General features: G+C 39.9%; 1 protein-coding gene across 1 annotated transcript in view; it reads left to right on the plus strand.

Annotated features, from left to right (window-relative positions):
- The window catches only part of kcnh8 (potassium voltage-gated channel, subfamily H (eag-related), member 8), a 61,162-nt gene that overhangs the window by 38,821 nt on the left and 3,022 nt on the right, over positions 1 to 19,319 (plus strand). Inside the window, exons 10-15 of the mRNA XM_028037253.1 lie at positions 786 to 1,035; positions 4,719 to 4,933; positions 6,562 to 6,600; positions 14,162 to 14,442; positions 15,251 to 15,366; positions 15,541 to 15,620. Coding sequence (XP_027893054.1) covers positions 786 to 1,035; positions 4,719 to 4,933; positions 6,562 to 6,600; positions 14,162 to 14,442; positions 15,251 to 15,366; positions 15,541 to 15,620 — 981 coding nt within the window. The remainder of the gene's footprint in view (positions 1 to 785; positions 1,036 to 4,718; positions 4,934 to 6,561; positions 6,601 to 14,161; positions 14,443 to 15,250; positions 15,367 to 15,540; positions 15,621 to 19,319) is intronic.

Below are 19,319 nucleotides of genomic sequence, written 5' to 3' on the forward strand. Positions count from 1 at the left end.
CAAAAGCTGATAATGTGATCGATACTTCTACAGAGCAAAGAGCATGTTGCAGCATTCTTGATTTATTTTTTTTTTCCAGCTGCTTTCCTCTTATTGCCACATTTTACACAGTAATAACTAACTAACTTGAGTCATCCTGGTTGACGTGTGACAGGTTCAACTCACAACCCGGCTCTGGTTTGTGTTACATTTTCCTTGAACAAACTTGAGTGTTTTGTTTCAGGTTTTTTATCTTTCTTGTCGAGCAAAAGACAAGCATGAAGATTAGCGAGTTGTGGCATTTCACCACACAAGCAGTAAATAACACATTCTCCCGACAGGCCCAGGGAAACCTGTCAGTCGTCTGATAGTAACTCGCCTCTCCAGGCTGCGCGGGCCTGCGAGACAGCTGTCAGAATCCCGAGCAGAGGGTTAGACGGAGGGACGCTGATGAATCCCAGACAGATGAATTATAGATGGGCCTGTTGATTAAAGTAAGCCCAGCTCTGATGACTCACCGACGGAATCCACGACAGATTTCCGTCCTTGGCCGAGACAATCGTTCGTTTGTCGATGTGACGCAATCTTGTGGCTGCTCTTAGACAACTGCACTTTGAAGTTTAGGAGCTGCTTGAATTGTGTTCAGAGGTTAGGAATCCCAAAAAAATAAATAAATGAATCTCGGAGGCTAAAAATCCAATTACCGAGTTGCAGAATGGTGTTTTCACAACTGTCACACTTTCTTTCCTCCTCTCTCTCGTTTCCCCACCTACTCTGCCTTCCCGCGTCCCCCATCGTCCCCACAGCTGCTAAAGGACTTTCCGGATGAGCTGCGATCCGACATCACTATGCATCTCAACAAAGAGATCCTGGAACTGTCATTGTTTGCCTCGGCCAGCCGCGGCTGCCTGCGCTCGCTGTCGCTGCACATTAAGACCTCCTTTTGCACCCCGGGGGAGTACCTCCTCCGACAGGGCGACGCTCTCCAGGCCGTCTTCTTCGTCTGCTCGGGGTCCATGGAAGTGCTGAAAGATGGAATGGTGTTGGCCATCCTGGGTAGGTTAAAGCGGAACTGCTAATGGGAAGAAAAAGCAAAAAGCTCTTGGTGTAATTGAAGAAGATTATAACACTTGAGTTTATAATAAACTCTGAATCCTGTAGATAAGCTCAGTGTTTAGACACAAAATTCAACTAAGTGAATGGTGGTTAATATGCAAGTTCTGATAGAAAACATAGGAAAAAACACATTAACTCCATATCATTGTTTTTAATGAATATTTTCTGCAGAAGATGCTCAAAGGACTTTTGCGCAAAGCAATATAAAAATCCAAGCAAGGTCTCAAGAAGGCCTACAAATATCCAGTCGAGCAATCTGGTCATAAGATTAATGGCGTTTTAATTTTTGATGTTCTACGCAAAATCGTCTGAAAAATGTATCAAGAAATCCCAAACTGGGGAAAAATACAGAGAAAAAGCAAACTTTTCAAATAAAACATACAACCTTTAGTTATTGTCTCCATAACTCGAGCAGCTTCACTGGGGAACCAAATTAAATTAGCTCAGTTTCTCATTAATAAACTTAATGTCACCTGAAGCAATAGCTCAGAAGAAAAGAAAAAAAAGTTCGCAGAAAAGTTAAAATAGAAAAAAAATATCTAACAGTCTTATAGATTATAGGCAGAAAATCACATCTACTACTAATCAATCCCACTTTATGATCAGTGAAAGTATAAGAAAGGAAAATTTCATTAACTTTCCTTTCTTTTTCAACATGATGAAAAAGTACTTTTAAACTACACTTTAGTGAAGCTGCACTAAAACCCTGGAACTTAAATTTCTGTTTAGTTCTCATGTGTGAAGAGAAAAACTGTTTATTGGAGGGGGGGTTATATTCAGATCTAATTAGGAGTTACGAGACCCGCCGGTAATTTAACGTGCAGGGAAGGAGTCTGGCAGATGGAATGAAAATCCAGTGTTTTTAAAAACCACTTTGATATTCAATAAATAGACCAGAGAAGGCCACGCCTTTTTTGGACTGCATGGAGCAATTATATTTCTTTTGGCTAAATAATAGGGGGGAAGCAGTTGCTCCACTTCCTCCATTGTTCAGGTCTCTGTTTTTGTGAGCATGATAAATCTGTAAAAAAACCCAAAAAAAACAGAAGACCCTCTGCTGAACGACTATCATCTGCTGTTGCACAACCTCTCGTCTTGAGTGACATCTTTCTCCTGCGACCTTTTGAATATAGCTACACAGCAATATGGCAACAGCGTGTGTATACAATCTAAATGTGAAGCTCCCGCCATCACTGTCTATGTTTACTTGTTGATTCTTGTATTTGTCATGTTGCTCTCTGTGTGTTTCTGACAGTAGCTACATGTTGGTACTCCTGCAGGAAGAAACTGTGCTTTTGTTTGGATATTTGTCGCAATCCCACAGGTGGATTTTGTTTGCTGGCCCTCAAACTGTCTCATGGTAGTGTCTCTGTGTGTGTATTTGATTGGGTGGGTGGAGGCATATGTGTGCGCGTGGGGGTGGGTGGGTGTGTGTGTGTGAGTTTGACAGGCAGATATCATTGTCTGCTGACTGTGCAGAAGGTTGGGGTGACACAGAGTGTTTCGCCGAAGGACAAAACTGCTTCTTTGTGTCTCAGCCTGTTCAACTGTGGATGAGTTTGTGTATAGGTTTCTTTTTAACCTCCAGCCCCTCCGGTTTATGTCCAAACAAAAGCCCGAAGTTACAGATGTGTAAATCAGTAGTAGACACAGAGTGAGAACAAGTGAGGTTCTGATGATGTGAAGGAGAAAGGAGAAGGACTCTTGAAAGGGGAGGAGCTCGATATCATGGATCATCAGAAAGCATGGTCTGTCAGAGAAAGAAAAAGTGTTTTAAAAAAATGAAGGACGAAAGGGCTGATTGAGAGGTAAATAACAAATTAACCGCTGAAATAATTTTTATACATGGACAAGGGATACAAGAAAGACAACGCAGATTAATTATAGATGAAAATAACTTTGGGTAGATGCTGACGAATTACAGAGTAAAGTTGAGAAAACAGAAAAAAAAATTTAAATCAAAATGAAGATGAAAGGAAAAGAGCAGCAAAGTTATAAATGAAAAAATAATATCTATGTGTATATATATATATATATACTGTATATATAACAAGCAAAAGCAAAATGGAGGAATAAAAAAGTGTGGAAATCAAACAAAAAAGACTGGAAAGTTTAACAGGGAAAGAAGGAGAAAAAGAAGGAAAACTAATATGTGGAAAGCGAGGAGGACGTCATCAAGAATGGGGGAAAGAAACGAAAGAAGGAAGAGAGAGGAGGACTGAGTGAAGTAATATGACAATAAATGATCTGACAGACAGGAGGATAGAGACAGAGCGGGCTGAAATAAGAACAGTCACGACTTTCGCTCCTTCAGCTGCGCCGCTGTAATTTAGCAGCCCTCATAGTTCACAATGACCCTAATGAATCATTTATCACTTCTTATGGGACATTACTGCTGGCGGGGGGGAGAGGGGTCTTGCCTTCAGTCCATTTGTACAGAAACAGCTGTCACATCCACTCCACCCAAACTGCTACATTTCATAAAAGTGTTGTGGATGAGTCTACTTTACAAATACGAGGATAGTAAGAATTAGTTAGAATTGTTTTTACATCTAAATCTGTATCTGCTGAAACTAGCAAAGTTAAAGTTCTTTAAGTTCTTTATCCTTGATCAGCTGGGCTAGAAATATCTACCAAAACTTAATTAACAGGTTACATTGTTAATCATTATTAATAATAATAATAATTTAATAAAAAAGAAAACGCTTACATCTGTTGCTATGGTGCTGATTTTGATTGGCGAATAGAATGAAAGACCTGCATTCTATTGCAGGTTTTCTAGACGAAAAGGAGATTTAGTTGGCAAATTCTTATAGATGTTTTTACATAATACGTTTTATAACATATTGCACAGTTTTGTTTGGTTTGGTTGTTTACTTTGTTATGTTTTGGATATTTTTTTTGTATTTGACAAAAAAATGTTTGTAATTTTCGTTTTTCACTTTCCTCCTCCTTTCATTGTGCATTGCCCTGTGAATGTTTAAATCCTATTTCTTTTCACATTTTACATTTAAACTTCAATTGTTTTTAGAGAAAGCAATGGACAAAAAAAAACAGCATAATTGTAAAGAGGAAGGAAAATTATGTATTAGATTTTCAAAACGTAAAAAAAAAATCGGACATTTGCTGTCTACTAAAACATTTCAAATTTCTACCAGACTTTCCAGTTGTTCCCTAGCTCTCCATTTTCTGTCTGGTTCCTTCTCTTCTTTGGTAGTTCCTCGTGTCTCACAGAGTTTGCATCTCTTTACATTTCCAGCAACATCTTCCGGTTTGCTTCACTTAAGTGAACTCACTGAAATCTATTTTTACTACTCGTACGCCTTTGAGCTCCGCATTTGGGTGCACTCCTCTCATCACTGCACATCATAACAAGAACATATTTCGTGCTGGCATGAGGCGCTCGGTTGAATCTTGAACATAAAAGTGTGCTCAGCATTATTACCAACCTCTTTCAGGCAAAAATATTTCTCTAAAAATACATATAAAAACAAAAGGTATAAAGCATATGTGTTTGCATGAGTGCCAGAGAGTCTGCATCTTCAACCCCTTTTATCAGAGTGAAAACATTCTGAAGTGGCCCCCATTCCTCGCCCTCTTTCCATGTCTCTCTCTCTGAACAGGTAAAGGTGACCTGATCGGAGCGAACCTGTCATTAGACAACCGTGTGATAAAAACCAACGCAGATGTGAAAGCCCTGACCTACTGTGACCTGCAGTGTATCAACCTGAAAGGGCTCTATGAGGTGCTGGACCTCTACCCTGAGTACTCTCACCACTTTGTCCAGGACATCCAGCAGGACCTCACATACAATCTGCGGGAGGGACATGAGACACACGTGAGTCCATCCAACCTGCAGTTTGTTATTTGAATAGCTGAACATACAGCTCTGACTGTATGCTCTCAACAAACCGCTTAAATTGAACCGAAATATCGTCGCCTTCCTAAAATAATGCCCTAAAAAAATGACATGGGCCGTTATTTTAGGAAGGCGATCGCATAAGGGATCAACGCATCATGACGTTTCCCTAATTCACATATTTTGTTTTCTCTATCAAGCTCTTAACTTCATTTTGTCAAATATATATGAAGTACAGTAACTGGAAGAATGAAGGATGAATCCCAGTTGTTTAAGCAGGCTCGCATTAAGGCTTATGGAATGAATCCAACCTCAACCTTGTTGAAAACTTGTTGACAATGCTTAAAATCTGGGTCAGCCAACCAATTTCTGCCAAGAAATACATTCAGATATCCAGCTGAAATTATACTAACACCGTGTTGATAGCTATAATAAAAACATTCCTCTGAAATCTGCTAACGGACGTTTCCCCAAATATTAGCGTTTGTTTCGAGGTACATTTGATCCTGCGTGTGTTTAATGTCAAGTTGTGCTCATTCTTCCTCTTCTGTGTGACATAATTGAAAACAAAACCAATGCATGGCGTTCTGATATGAACTGTAGGTTCTTCTCCCACATGTTGGTTCCCTAAGTGAGTAGGGCGATCTGTGAGTGTGAATGTGGCTCTAGTGTTAAACGCTTTTGAGTGGTTAATGTGACTGGAATAGTGAAATATAAGTTCAACTCATTTGCCATTTAGATGGCTTGAAACAACAAGATTATTGAGATTTACAGAAGGGTCAAAAGAACAAAAGAGTAAATTTGGGCAATGAAATCCATTAGAGATAGTTGCACAACAAAATCAATAACATTTCAGCCACATAGTCATCATATGCAATGTAATTTTTATAGCAACTTTTACAACTTGTCTGTAAAACCACCACAGACCCTAAGAGTTTCCGATTGTGTTTGTCCTCAGTGTTGAAAATAAAATCAATTAAGGCATAACCAATACTTGTGGGCTTCTCAATTTCCTGTACTTAGTTTACATTTAGAGTTGGCTTTGGCACAAAATGTGTAGGTGATTTCAGTTTGAGTTTGTAGCTGAGCCTAATGGACAGAAATTAGGACACTGTCCTAGTTAAGGTAGCTGTAAGAGAGAGCTGGCAAAAGTAGCTGAGATACCCGGCTCTGCTGCTCTGCTTCTGTAATTACAGTCAGGTGTTTTACTCTGTTGCACAAACACAACTGGGACTCGCTATCGTGAACACACACACACCCACACACACACAGAAGGAGCACGCCGCAGGGTTTTTAGGTGAAACTCATCTGCAGAGGGACAGCCTAAATCTGGGTACTGACTAAATGAAGATAGGTGGAGGCACCCGGGGATAGAGCGCTGTTTGAGCTGCGCTGTCATAACGGCACCAGTATATTGTGGTGAATAAATTTCCGGCATTGTCTCACCGTGAGCTGTGCAGTTATTTGTTACGCTTCTCTGCTCGGTTTGGAAAAGAACTGACCAGAGAATGCTGCCAAATTGCTCCCCGGGAAAAGAAAAGCTGGAACACAAACCAACATGTTGTTTCCTCCCTGCATTGAGTGTTTCTTCTCTGGCTGTCTTCCAGGTGAAGACCAGACTATCAACAGCAGCACAGGAGTCTCAGGTATCCGCTCATTATTTGCAGTTCCCTGCTAAACTATTCACACTGCTTGAACTTTCCCACATATTGTGAGTTTAAGAACACAAAATGTGTTTTATTGGGACAGCAAGCTGCAGCTCCAGAGGCACATGTTGATCTTTGTCTCCCCCGCTGTGGATATCATAAAACCAAATTTTAAAAAATGCTTTTAATTATAATGGCAATATGAAGGTGTTGTTTTCTTTTTTATGTGTTTATGAAATATGTGCATAGAATATCTAAGGCACAAGACGACCAGTGCTATAAGACTTTTTAACATAGTTTCAAATGTCGTACATTTTTAGTTGGGCTATCTCTGTCTTTCTGCAATATATATATATATATATATATATATATATATATATATATATATATATATATATATATATATATATATAGCTATACTGTATATATGTAGCTGCTGTCAAGACAACTGCATCTGGTTTATTGTTTTGATGTTTGGTTTAAGGTGGCAGTAGTTAAAGTTTATTTAATATTAAACATTAAGTTTAATATGTGTGGTAGTTTTAGTAAATTTGTGTTGATGCTCATTAAGTTTGGTTAAGTGTACATTCAAATGTGGGGGGACCTTTTATTTTGTCCACGGACCATGTGTTGCCCGGGGAAGCATTAGCTGGCGCACTTAGAGCCACATGGGGCATTCAAGCTCAAGAAGCTGAAACTTTATTCCTCTGGAGTCAATGTGACTAATGAGGTACGGGTTTGTTTATTTGTATCTTTTATTTATGTAAATACTCCATTTATTGTGAACTGATTTGGGTTTGTGTTACCTTTTGCTTTTAGTTCTGACGGCATTTTTGGGGACTTCATAAGACGTGTCCACAATAAATGGCTGTAGAAACCAAGAACTGCGTTAAGCCTTGATTAAACTCGAGGAGTAACAGTCAGAACTCAGCCTGCTTCGTGCTGGAGAAGAGCGGACTCTTCTCCAGCCTGTCACACCTGTCGTTAAGGGGTGACGTCGCTCTCTAGCATGGAAGGAAAGACTGCATGCACGGATTACCCGAGCCAGAGTCCAGGAGTGCAGCGTGGTTTTTCTGCCCTCAAGTAACACGTTTAAAATAAGTTAAATGTGAAGAGGTGAATTAACCTTGCTAACTTTGAAAGGGACTCTATAAGTGCTTCAAGGGGGTAAGCAGGTGTGGTCTAAAGCCAAGCTGAAGTTTAAGAATTTTTTTTGTTTGATGCACTGTAATTGTTACCAAGCTGTTTAAGTCAATTACAAGTGTTTTGACAATCTAAGAGTAAACTAAGGTATCTTAAAGGCAAGTTATAATTTAGCTTCACATGAAAGATAGTTTTCCTGTGTTCTGTAACAATTGAAAGAAGATTTATTGTTCTGTTTAAGGTGTTGTACCACATTTAGGTTCGTCTTGAAGATAGAAATAATTAAAGTTTAAAACGCATAAAAGGTGGTATTTAAAGAGAGTTGAAGATACACTACATTTAAGGAAAAATAATTGAAGTTTCTAAACAATTGAAAGGTTAACGCTTGAAATTACATTTTAATATAGGAATATATTAAAGTAAAATTTAAGAAAACCCTTAGTGCATACACAAATTGAACAGGGACATGGCCACGCAGAAAGACTGTGACACTGAAGCTATGGAGCTGCAGCAAGAGGTGGGGTCACGAAGAGAAGGTCTCAGATACACTTCCCTTGAAGGCAAGAATAAGTCAAGCTGTTCCAGAAGAAGCCTTGAGGAAAAGTGTAAGGCAGAGAAAACTCACCGAGAAAGGCCAAGCGCTACATGAAGAAAAGGTGAGTCGCCTTCAAGCTCGTTTCAAGGTCAGTTATGACAAATGGAAAACTGCTGCTAAACAAGCTAAAAGAGCGTTCAAAGCACCTGATGAACCAAGTTTGCACGATCACATCGTTCAAATCCAACATGCTTTAGGAGAAGTGAAGCAAGCCTACGAAGAGCTGCGAAGTTATGAAACACCTGATAGAGATACTCGTCGCAGAGTGGACACATGTGACGCAGTTTTACAAAAAATTATAAAACAAGTTCAAAGAAACACTGGTGCAAAGGAAGATGAGAAAGATATAGAAAAAAGATCAGCTCATTGGAGTGAAGTTGGCTCTGTGTTCACTTCAACAACCTCTCAAAGTTCCACACGGTCAAGTAGTGTACGTTCAAGCCACTCAAGTAAGCTGTCGGTCAAAAGGCAAGAAGCAGCAACAGAACTTGCAGCCATGGAAGCCACTCTAAAGATGATGGAAGAAATGGAGTGTGAACGAGAGAAACTTGAAGAGCTTGAATTTGAAAACAAAGAAAGGCTTGCAAAACAAGAAGCAGAGAATGCTGAAGCCCAAAGAAGAGTCTATGAGCAAGAACTCAACTCAGATGAAGAAATATCGGATCTTCTGCATGATGTGGAAAAAATCAAGGATCACATCAAATCCAGTAAATCAGCCTCAGCCTAAGATGACGCCTTCAAGACTCAATCCAAGCGCACAACCATTTACTATGGCACAAGATAATACTTCAAGTGCACAACCTACCAGCAATGCCACACAGGATGATGGAGTAGCAGTACTGGCAAAGGTTTTGGCAGAGTCCATTAACATTAACCGATTACCAGTTCCAGAACCTGTTGTTTTCAATGGTGATCCAATCAAGTACAAGGATTGGAAAATTTAATTTCAAATGCTGATTGAAAGAAAGAAAATCCCAGTGGGTGAAAAGATCTACTACCTACGAAAGTGTGCTGGTGGTCCTGCAAGAAAGGCCATCGAAGCTTACTTTCTACTGGGAACAGACATGGCATATCAGTCAGCTTGGAACATTCTGGAGGAAAGATATGGAAGTTCATTCATAATCGCTAAAGCCTTCAGGGATGAGCTCTCATCATGGCCGAAAATTGGAACAAAATACTGCGCTGAACTAAGAAAGTTCTCAGATTTTCTCAGAGGTTGTGAAGCAGCAATGTCTCAGATAAAGAGTCTCAAGGTTATAAATGATTGCAGTGAGAACCAGAGAATGCTCAACAAGCTACCTGATTGGCTTACAGCAAGATGGAATAGGCAAGTCATTCAGATTGAAGAGGAGACAGGTTCATTTCCAACCTTCAGCAACTTTGTTGACTTTGTCACGAGAAGCTAAAATAGCATGTAACCCAGTGACATCGCTACATGCTCTCAAAGCAAATGACTCGGAGAAAGTGAAAACTTTAAAAGCTCGAAGTGTCAGTGCTAAGGCATTTGTAAGCAGCACAGAAGAGAGAACAGAAACAAACAAATGTGTTTCCTGTGAAAGATTAAATCACAACATTCAGACATGTCGGAAGTTCTTGGAGAAAGCCATAGCTGAAAGAGTGAAGTTTGTGAAATTAAAAGGATTATGCTTTGGATGTCTCAGTTTTGGTCACAAATCTAAGAAATGTGAAAAGAGAAGTATTTGTAACACCTGTAAGGGAAAACACCCAACATGTTTACATGAAGAACGAGTCAAAGAATTCAGAAGAAATAAAGACAGTGATAAAGAACAAAGGGAAGTCAAAGAAACCAAAGAACAAGGTAAAGAAACATTAAGTGAAGCAATCTCAAACCGTGTGATCCAAGGTGATAAGAGCAATCTCACATCTACAATGATTCCAGTTTGGTTATCCACAGCAAGCAATCCAGAACAGGAAATGCTAGTATACGCCCTTCTGGATAGTCAAAGCGACACTACATTTGTTCTCAAAGAAAAGGCAGATGCTCTGGACACGGAAAAAAGAGATGTACAGTTAAAGCTCTCTACATTGTCATCTAAAGATACTGTTGTTCCATGTCAAAGCCTCTCAGGACTACAAATCAGAGGTTTCTACACTTCAAAGAGAATCACTCTTCCTATGACATATACTAGAGAGTTTATTCCTGCCAATTTAAGCCATATTTCCACACCAAAGACAGCAAGAGCATGGCCTCACCTGGAGCACCTTGCTGAAGAGATTGCCCCTCTGATTGAATGCGATGTTGCTCTGTTGATAGGTTATAACTGTTCACAAGCATTGGTACCAAGAGAAGTTGTGTCAGGAAAAGACAATGAGCCCTTTGCTCAAAGGACAGATCTCGGCTGGACAATAGTCGGAGGTGTTGATCATTGTGTTGACTATGGAGAAATTATTGGATGTAGTCACAGGATAGTTGTCAAGGAAGTGACACCTAATCCACCATCTGATCAGCTATCTAAAGAGGTGCACTTTATTTGTCGCACTCAGGTCAAAGAGGTTTTCACGCCATCAGATGTGATTAAAGTTCTCGAATCTGATTTTAATGAAAGGAAAGTGGAAGATTCTCATCTCTCTCGAGAGGATTTACGCTTCATTTCCATAATGGAGGATGGAGTGAAAATTCAAGATGATGGACATTGTGAGCTACCTTTACCATTTAAGGAGGATAGACCAGTTCTACCAAACAACAAGAGCTGTGCAAAACACAGACTCAACTGCCTCAAGAAGAGGTTCAGAAAGGACAAACAATATCACAGTGACTATGTGAAGTTTATGAATGAAACAATAGAGTGTGGAGATGCAGTAAAGGTGCCTTCTGAAGAACTGCATAAACGTCCAGCATGGTACATACCTCACCATGGGGTTTACCATCCCCAAAAACCGGGAAAAATAAGAGTGGTGTTCGATTGTTCAGCAAAGTATGAAGGAGTCTCTTTGAACGATCACCTGTTGACAGGACCAGAGTTAACCAACACACTTGTAGGAGTCCTGTACAGATTCCGAAAAGGACAAGTAGCAGTGATGTGCGGCATCAAACGCATGTTTCATCAATTCAGAGTCAGAATAGAAGATCAAGACTATTTTCGCTTCCTGTGGTGGGACGATGGAGATTTCCAGTCCACTCCATCGGTCTACCGCATGCGTGTCCACCTGTTTGGAGCTACACCTGTCTCATCACCAGCCTGCGCAAACTTTGGTCTCAAGTACATTGCAGCACAAAGTCAAGGACAGTTTAGTGAAGCGACAATAAAATTTATTGAAAGAAATTTTTATGCGGATGATGGTTTGTTCAGTTTTCACTCGGAAAAGGAAGCAATTCATCTGGTGAATGAAGCAAAGCAACTCTGTCACACTGGGAAACTACAACTTAACAAGTTTGTTTCCAACAGTCAACAAGTACTCAACTCACTTCCCAAAGAAGACTGTACAGCGAAGGCAAAATCTCAAGATCTTGCACTTGGTGAGCAATAGATAGACAGAGCTCTAGGCATTAAATGGTGTGTTGCCTCTGATCATTTCCAGTTTCAAGTGGTTGTGAAAGAGCACCCATTTTCCAGAAGAGGAGTGTTGTCGACTGTGGCCTCCATCTTCGATCCACTTGGACTTGTGGCGCCTTTCGTTTTACTTGGTAAGCAAGTATTACAGCAGATGTGTCGTGACAAGGCAAATTAGGATGCACCACTCTCAAGTGAACTCAAGCCATGGTGGGAGTCCTGGCTGTCAGATGTCAAGAATCTTGCAGATGTTAAAATCGATCGTTGTCACCTTCCTAAGGATTTCAAAGAAGTTCAGAAGTATGAACTCCACTATTTTTCAAATGCAAGTGTTGTAGAATATGGAGTCTGTACCTACCTAAGAGCCATCAGTGAATCAGGACAAATCCATTGCTCTCTCGTATTCGCCAAATCCAGAGTAGCACCTACAAAAGTGACTGCAGTACCAAGATTGAAGCTGTCTGCAGCAGTCGTCGCGGTACGCATAAGTGACATGCTTAAAGCAGAATTGGAGCTGGAAAATGCTGAAGAATTCCTTTGGATGGATTCGCAAGTTGTGTTAGGATACATCAGCAATGAGGCAAGACATTTTCACGTTTTTGTAGCTAATCGAATCCAACGCATTAAAGAGAGTACTGTAACAACACAGTGGAAGTACATTTCTTCAGATGAAAATCCCGCTGACCATGCGTCTCGTGGATTAAAAGCCAAAGACCTTGTTTCTTCCAACTGGTTCAGAGGACCAAGTTTTCTCTGGCAAGAAGAGCTACCCAATGGATAGATTAAGGTGGGAGAACTTAGAAGCAGAATAGACCCACTCATAAGTTTATAATAGAAATCACAAGTGATTTGGTGGGAGTGTAGCTGCTGTCAAGACAACTGCATCTGGTTTATTGTTTTGATGTTTGGTTTAAGGTGGCAGTAGTTAAAGTTTATTTAATATTAAACATTAAGTTTAATATGTGTGGTAGTTTTATTAAAGTTGTGTTGATGCTCATTAAGTTCGGTTAAGTGTACATTCAAATGTGGGGGGACCTTTTATTTTGTCCACGGACCATGTGTTGCCCGGGGAAGCATTAGCTGGCGCACTTAGAGCCACATGGGGCATTCAAGCTCAAGAAGCTGAAACTTTATTCCTCTGGAGTCAATGTGACTAATGAGGTACGGTTTTGTTTATTTGTATCTTTTATTTATGTAAATACTCCATTTATTGTGAACTGATTTGGGTTTGTGTTACCTTTTGCTTTCAGTTCTGACGGCATTTTTGGGGACTTTGTAAGACGTGTCCACAATAAATGGCTGTAGAAACCAAGAACTGCGTTAAGCCTTGATTAAACTCGAGAGGAATAACAATATATATATATATATATATATATGTTTTTTCCTTTCAAAAGTTAGATGATACATTTCGTTATAACTTTTGAAAATTTAAATACATTCTAGTTGAATTCCATTAGCTTTTAAAATAACAATAAACATTTGGTATATATTTAAACAAATCTTTTTTTGACTCGAGACATTTTTCGTTTAGTAGCAGCAGGAGTAAAAGGGAGGACCAACCACAAATACTTGAAACTGAGATTTCAGTAGAATGTGTTTCTACAAAGAATTCATCTAGAGAGGCTTGGAACAATTTTATGTTATATGCTTTTCATGTTCACAAATGTGAAAATGTTTCGTTATTGTTCAATTTCACAAATATGTGCAGCCGTTGGTCTCTCACATAATAAATGAATCCCAATGCATTGATGGTGGAGGTTGTAACACAGCAAAATCTTAAAATATTAAAAAGGTTTTAATACTTTTAAAAGACCCTGCCCAAACTAAAGCTAAAAGTTTGAATAAATCAATAGATATGTCTGATATTTTTTAACATACTCCATGTTAATCTTGATCAGTTTTCCTTTCCAACAAATCTCTGCAGGGCGACTCTAAGCAGAAATCCGTCCTCACTCCTACTATTAGCAAAGTTGTCCTGGTGTAATGGTTTCATGAGGAAATTGATAAGGGAAAATTAGAAATTCTTCACATATTTGTTCCAGTCATTTGCTGCAACAGGGCAGAGAGCTGTGTAATGCTTCATATGCAGGGAAGCAGCTGAGATGTTTTACAGACAAATCAATCCACCTCTCTTGCCGGTTAACTTTAGGATAACCGTATTATCACCTGTGAAAAATAGCTCATGGCTCTCACTGGAAACATACTAATTGGTGTAGTTAGAGCTTCTGTTTTGTTCTTACTCGGGTATGTAATTCATTTGAAATGTTCACACATCACGGATTGGTAATTAGCTGTTTCATTTCTGTCCCAGTCTGGGGTTAGAAGGAACGGGCGCGTGGTTCAGGGCCAACCTACGGTAGCCGAGGCCCGGGAGGAACACGAGGGCGACTCGGACTCGGACGAGCACGACAACGCCGAGTCTGTATCTCTTCTGACGGAGCACCATCGACCTGAGGACCTCAGGGACACCGTTGGGAAGTCTCCTCTGTGCCAGCCCCGCCAGAAGACCGTCACACGCAGCTTGGGTCGCTCTCAGAAAAACCTTCAGGATTTCACGCCGACTGCTCTAGACCCTTCAAACCTCAGCCCCAGGTGGGTTCAGCCGCCACTGGTTTCATCATCGGACACTGATGTTATGCCAGCCAGAGAGTAAATCTTGAAAGAAATGTGGTGCAATCCAAGTATGATAATCTTCAAAATGAAGATTATTAATGGGACTACTGTGTCTCAAACACATTGAGGGGGCGGAGTCTGGACGTTGCTATGCTAAGGTCGATTTTTCTTTTACTGTCTTTGAAAACTTCAGACAGAAGCTTGAAAACATGGCATACTGATGAATATTTTGATGGTTTTTGGCAATACATTTTTAGAGTGCTGCTCACACTTAATCATATTGTAATTTATATGTCGCATTCTAATGAGTATTCATTGAGATTTTGACCCCCAACTGGGACAGTTTTCACTTATGACATATGAAAAAGTTTACCTGTAATCAAACAAAGTTAACCTTGAGATCAAATACATTATCTATTAGCATTACATAACCATTGGGTTCGAATTTCTTTAATTTAATATACCATCATGTGTATGGAAGAACTTAGATATCCAGAAATAAAATCAATGGTTTGATTTGAGTACAAAACATCGCCATGGTTTGTAATTGACACATGTCCAGTATGAACTATCCCTTGGCACATTGCGTTTTTTTTAGGATCCACAGAGGCTTAAGAGGAAAAGATCAAAACAGGAATTTCAATTTGAGGGACTAAATATGATAATAATTGTGTTTAATGATTATAGAATTGCTACTTCTTATTTTTCATGTATTGTCAGGGTAGAGAGGTTTGGGGCAACTCCCGAGTCTAGATGTTACTCCGTAGTTTCCTTTGTATCTCTGTAGGATAGTGGATGGTACCGAAGACAGTGAGGGAGCAGAAACTTCGCAGATGTTCTCCTTTTCCACCGGCCTTGGCTGTCCTGTCAGCGAACCAACCAGTGCCTCAACGTCAACCACAGGTTATTCTAGAACACGTTTTTAAAAAAAATATTTTTTATACTTCATCTGAAAACTGTCCACGCCCAGAAACCATAAGTAATTTTACCTTCATTTCTTTCCATCTGTTCTCATGGAACCTGGGGGCTGAATGTGAAACTCTAAAAGTTTTTCTCTTACTCGCTGATTTAACGCAGGCATGCTGCATATCAGCACAACAGAATTAGCAGCAAAAGCAGAGGAGACCAGGGGACAACTGAGACACCTCGATCAGCAGGTATGATTTAGTAGCATGCACCTTTTTGGGTGACAAGAATAATAAAAATGAAAATTAAATTAACATTTAAACACTAAAGTCGACGTGTCGTTCTAAGGGGAGGATTTAGACGGATGCAGTTGGAAAGGTTTGCAGGTAGGCTTCTGGAAATAAAAGCCAGCCAATTTGATGACCTAAATAAGGATATAGCTCTGTGAGAAGAGAGAAGGATTTCGACAGGTGAGCTAAAGTAGAAGCAAGGTGTATCGGCATGTAAAGCCAGAGCAGGATGAAAGGATTAGACGACGTAATGAACCAAAACGTACCCATCTTTCATCCAAGTTTTATTCTCAATCTGAACAGTTACACAGGGGGTTGCCGTATTAGATGTCATTGATTAGAATGGTTCATGTTGCTGCTTAAGATATTCTGTCCACACACCAACATTCACACTCTCAAGGTGCATCGGATGGCTTGATTGGCAGGTAGCTAAATTGACATTAGAGTTTTGATAGCTGAGGAGGGCTGGCTTTTTCCTCCTCCTGCTAAGCCTCAGTGTCTGTCGCAGAATGAAACGGCTGGCTGTCTCGGCAGGGAAAAGTAAAAGCACGAGGAAAAGAAGGAGCACAGAGGATGTCATCTAACTTTTTCTTTTACTGATGAGTGGAGACCTAAAGTTAGATATAAACATTTAAAACACAGGAGTGTGGAAGGCAGTGGCAGCGTTTTGCTCAGTGTCTCACTGGGTGACCAAAATCCTCCAGCTTGGTCCTCTGGTTGTTAATCCACACTTGGATCCAACGACGCTGATCAGGATTTGGGAGACACTCGTTTGATCTGGAACGTACACAAGCATGCACCACAACAGTGCATGAGCACATCGCTTATTTTGGGGTTTATTGTCTCACCAAATAGTTACACGCAAAAGCAAATATTGTAAAACGTTAATTTGTTATAGTTTTATCTAATTTAGTGCAATGCCATGACTGCTAAAAATACATTTTTCTATTTACTTGCTTTAATTGATGCAACAACTAATTATAGTCGGATAATCAAAGGACAGATTTTATTGTTTGCTTCATTCATGAGGAACAGTGTCTAAAACGCAGCACAAATTTGAAATTTAATGAACAATCTAAGCCAAAAACAGGACCATGCTCATGTTGCAATTTAGACCACAAACAAAAAACAAATATTTAATAGAGAACAAATCTACTTTTTTATGTTGTCTCATTTGTGTGTGTGGGTGTGTGTGTGTGTTTTTTATAAAAGCATGATTATGAAGAGGATGAAATATAAAATGGTAATTCATTAGTGTGAATAGTTATCACACTTCAAACTGTGATTTAAACTTCTAAGTGTAAGTATCAGCGGTAGCATCTTGGCTAATGCTAGCACCCTTTAATACAGGAAACAGTGAACACTGTTGACAGTTTACATGCTACTGTAGGCATTTTAAATATATTTTCTCACCACCATGGGGTAATAGAGGTAGGCCTCTAGCTGTACTTGAACCTTAGGACACATGTGGTTGAACTGTGGTTCTAATAACCACTAGTTATCAAAATAGGTATAGCATTACTATTACAGATCTTAATATGTAGTTGCAAATCTTTAACCTCCTGAATCCGATATTGGCTGTTGGAAATAGTTTTTTTTCCACAACAAGACGATCAGACTTGTCATCAAGAAGTTATAATTTCAGGGTAATAGGATTTTTATATTGCGTTTACTATGCAAATGTGGCTGCGGTCTCGTTGTGGTCTGCCGTAGTTTTCTCTCTGACCAAAAACCATCGACGGTTGTCTCAAATGTGGGAGACCAGGAATCATGTTGACAGCGTGTCAGATTGGACCGTCCTGCCACTCTCTGCTTTTCTATTTTTGTCAGAGCCGTGGTTTCGACCCAGAGTGTTCCCCAAACCACACAAGGGGAAGTTGGAGTGAGCCTGTCAAATAAAAAAAAAAGAGGACTGAATGTTTTTGTCTGTTAAAATTTTTGTTGGAAAATACCACGGTTTGTTTAACTAATTACACTATGTATCCTTTATTTGCAAGCCTATCAAGCATAGCATGTCTGACGTCTCTCCTTAAAACCCAAACAGAGAATCGGAGTGCCCAGCCGGATGCGGTCGGCTGCAATCATAATATAGTTGCGCGCTTTGCCTGATCGCCTCTTGACATATTCACACGGCGATTGAAGCACTTCCCATGTGGAGCTGCGTGTGGTGCTGAGAGCTGATGTGCCTCCGGTTGTCACGATGAGTGTCATTGCCCAGATGAATGGTCATGAGCGCCGAGACTGGCAGAAACAGATGGCGCATTGGGAGGGCTTCACGGCCATGCCCTCTGTGGACACGCCACGTGCAGCGAGCAGCTAATTACCAGCCGCCATCGATGTAATGGACGATTACAGCAGCTCGGTTTTACTCGCAAAAAAACACAAGAGTGGTGACAGATCGACAGATTCCTGGGTCCTTTCTGTTTTTTTTCATAGTGGCAAGGGAGCGACCGGAATCTACAAATTCATCAGGAAGAAGTAGACTAAGTTAGGCGATGTGGAATTAATAAATAATAGTTTAAAAGCTTAACTTAAATATGACTATGTGCATAACAGGTGAGTCTTAATGCAGATGCTTTGAAAATACTAACTCACTCATTCAGATTTATTGATTTCAGTCACTGGAAAGTACAGCTTTAACTTTTCTTAACAGACATGTTTATGTTCTGCTTTTTCTTATCCGTTTTAAGTTTTGAACGGCGAACTTGACAGCGCAGTGAATGTGATCTACCGCCACAGAGATTTAAAAAACTAAAATTATCTCTTCATAAATTATATGATTTAATGCTTTAAGGGTAATTCTTCACATATTTTTAACTGGAAAAAAAATGAACGAATATCTAAAATGTTACATTTGGGAGCATGCACATTGAACATCAGTTAGATTCTGAAGGTCTCTTTATGTTTTTCTTTTTCGCACTTTTGTTGTTGTCGATGCAGCAGACAACAACAACAAGAATTAGGCTGCTCCACTGTTAGCACCTCTAGTTGGATTGCTGGGTAGTCAGAGAAGTTGAGATCAGAATTAGCACTTTACCTTGTGGTGGAAAAGATGACCACAAGCAGTAAACAGTCTGAGGTGATATTGCTGCTTTATGCTCCAATCCAACCTCACTGTGTTACCTTTCTTCCCTCCTCAGTCAGTTTGCTACTGCTTTTAGTAGTTAGCTATGTGGCTTTTCCTTGTAGCTCACTATTAATGATCCTCCTTACACCTGCAAAGGTTCATTCTGGTGTCCCTTACACACAAAAACTGGCATTCACATGTCTCCTAGCACACCCTAATGTCCACTTGGCTGCCTGTACATAAATCTTTTCACCTACCTGTGAACTCCTTTTTAATGACAATCTTCATAATCTCCATTGTAAACCATCAGCTGAAGTGAAAAAAACAAAACAAGAGTTATCCAGGAGCAGGATCTGTGTGAACTTCTACATTTTTCAAGCTAACCCTCTCCAACTTGCTGAACGTAGTAAAATATGAAATCGATGCAACACAAGCAAATGAAACACAAAGGGGTTTGTTGGTATTCTACCAGCTCAGGGAGGAATCGTTTTGCTCTGTCTGTCACTCACGCATGTATGGCTACACTCCCTTCTGTGTTCCAACAACTGCGTCTACTTTCCTTTCATCCCTGCCTGTCAAATCTCCTTATAAAT

Source organism: Xiphophorus couchianus, chromosome 13 (genome assembly GCF_001444195.1).
Source record: "Xiphophorus couchianus chromosome 13, X_couchianus-1.0, whole genome shotgun sequence".
Lineage (NCBI taxonomy): Eukaryota > Metazoa > Chordata > Actinopteri > Cyprinodontiformes > Poeciliidae > Xiphophorus > Xiphophorus couchianus.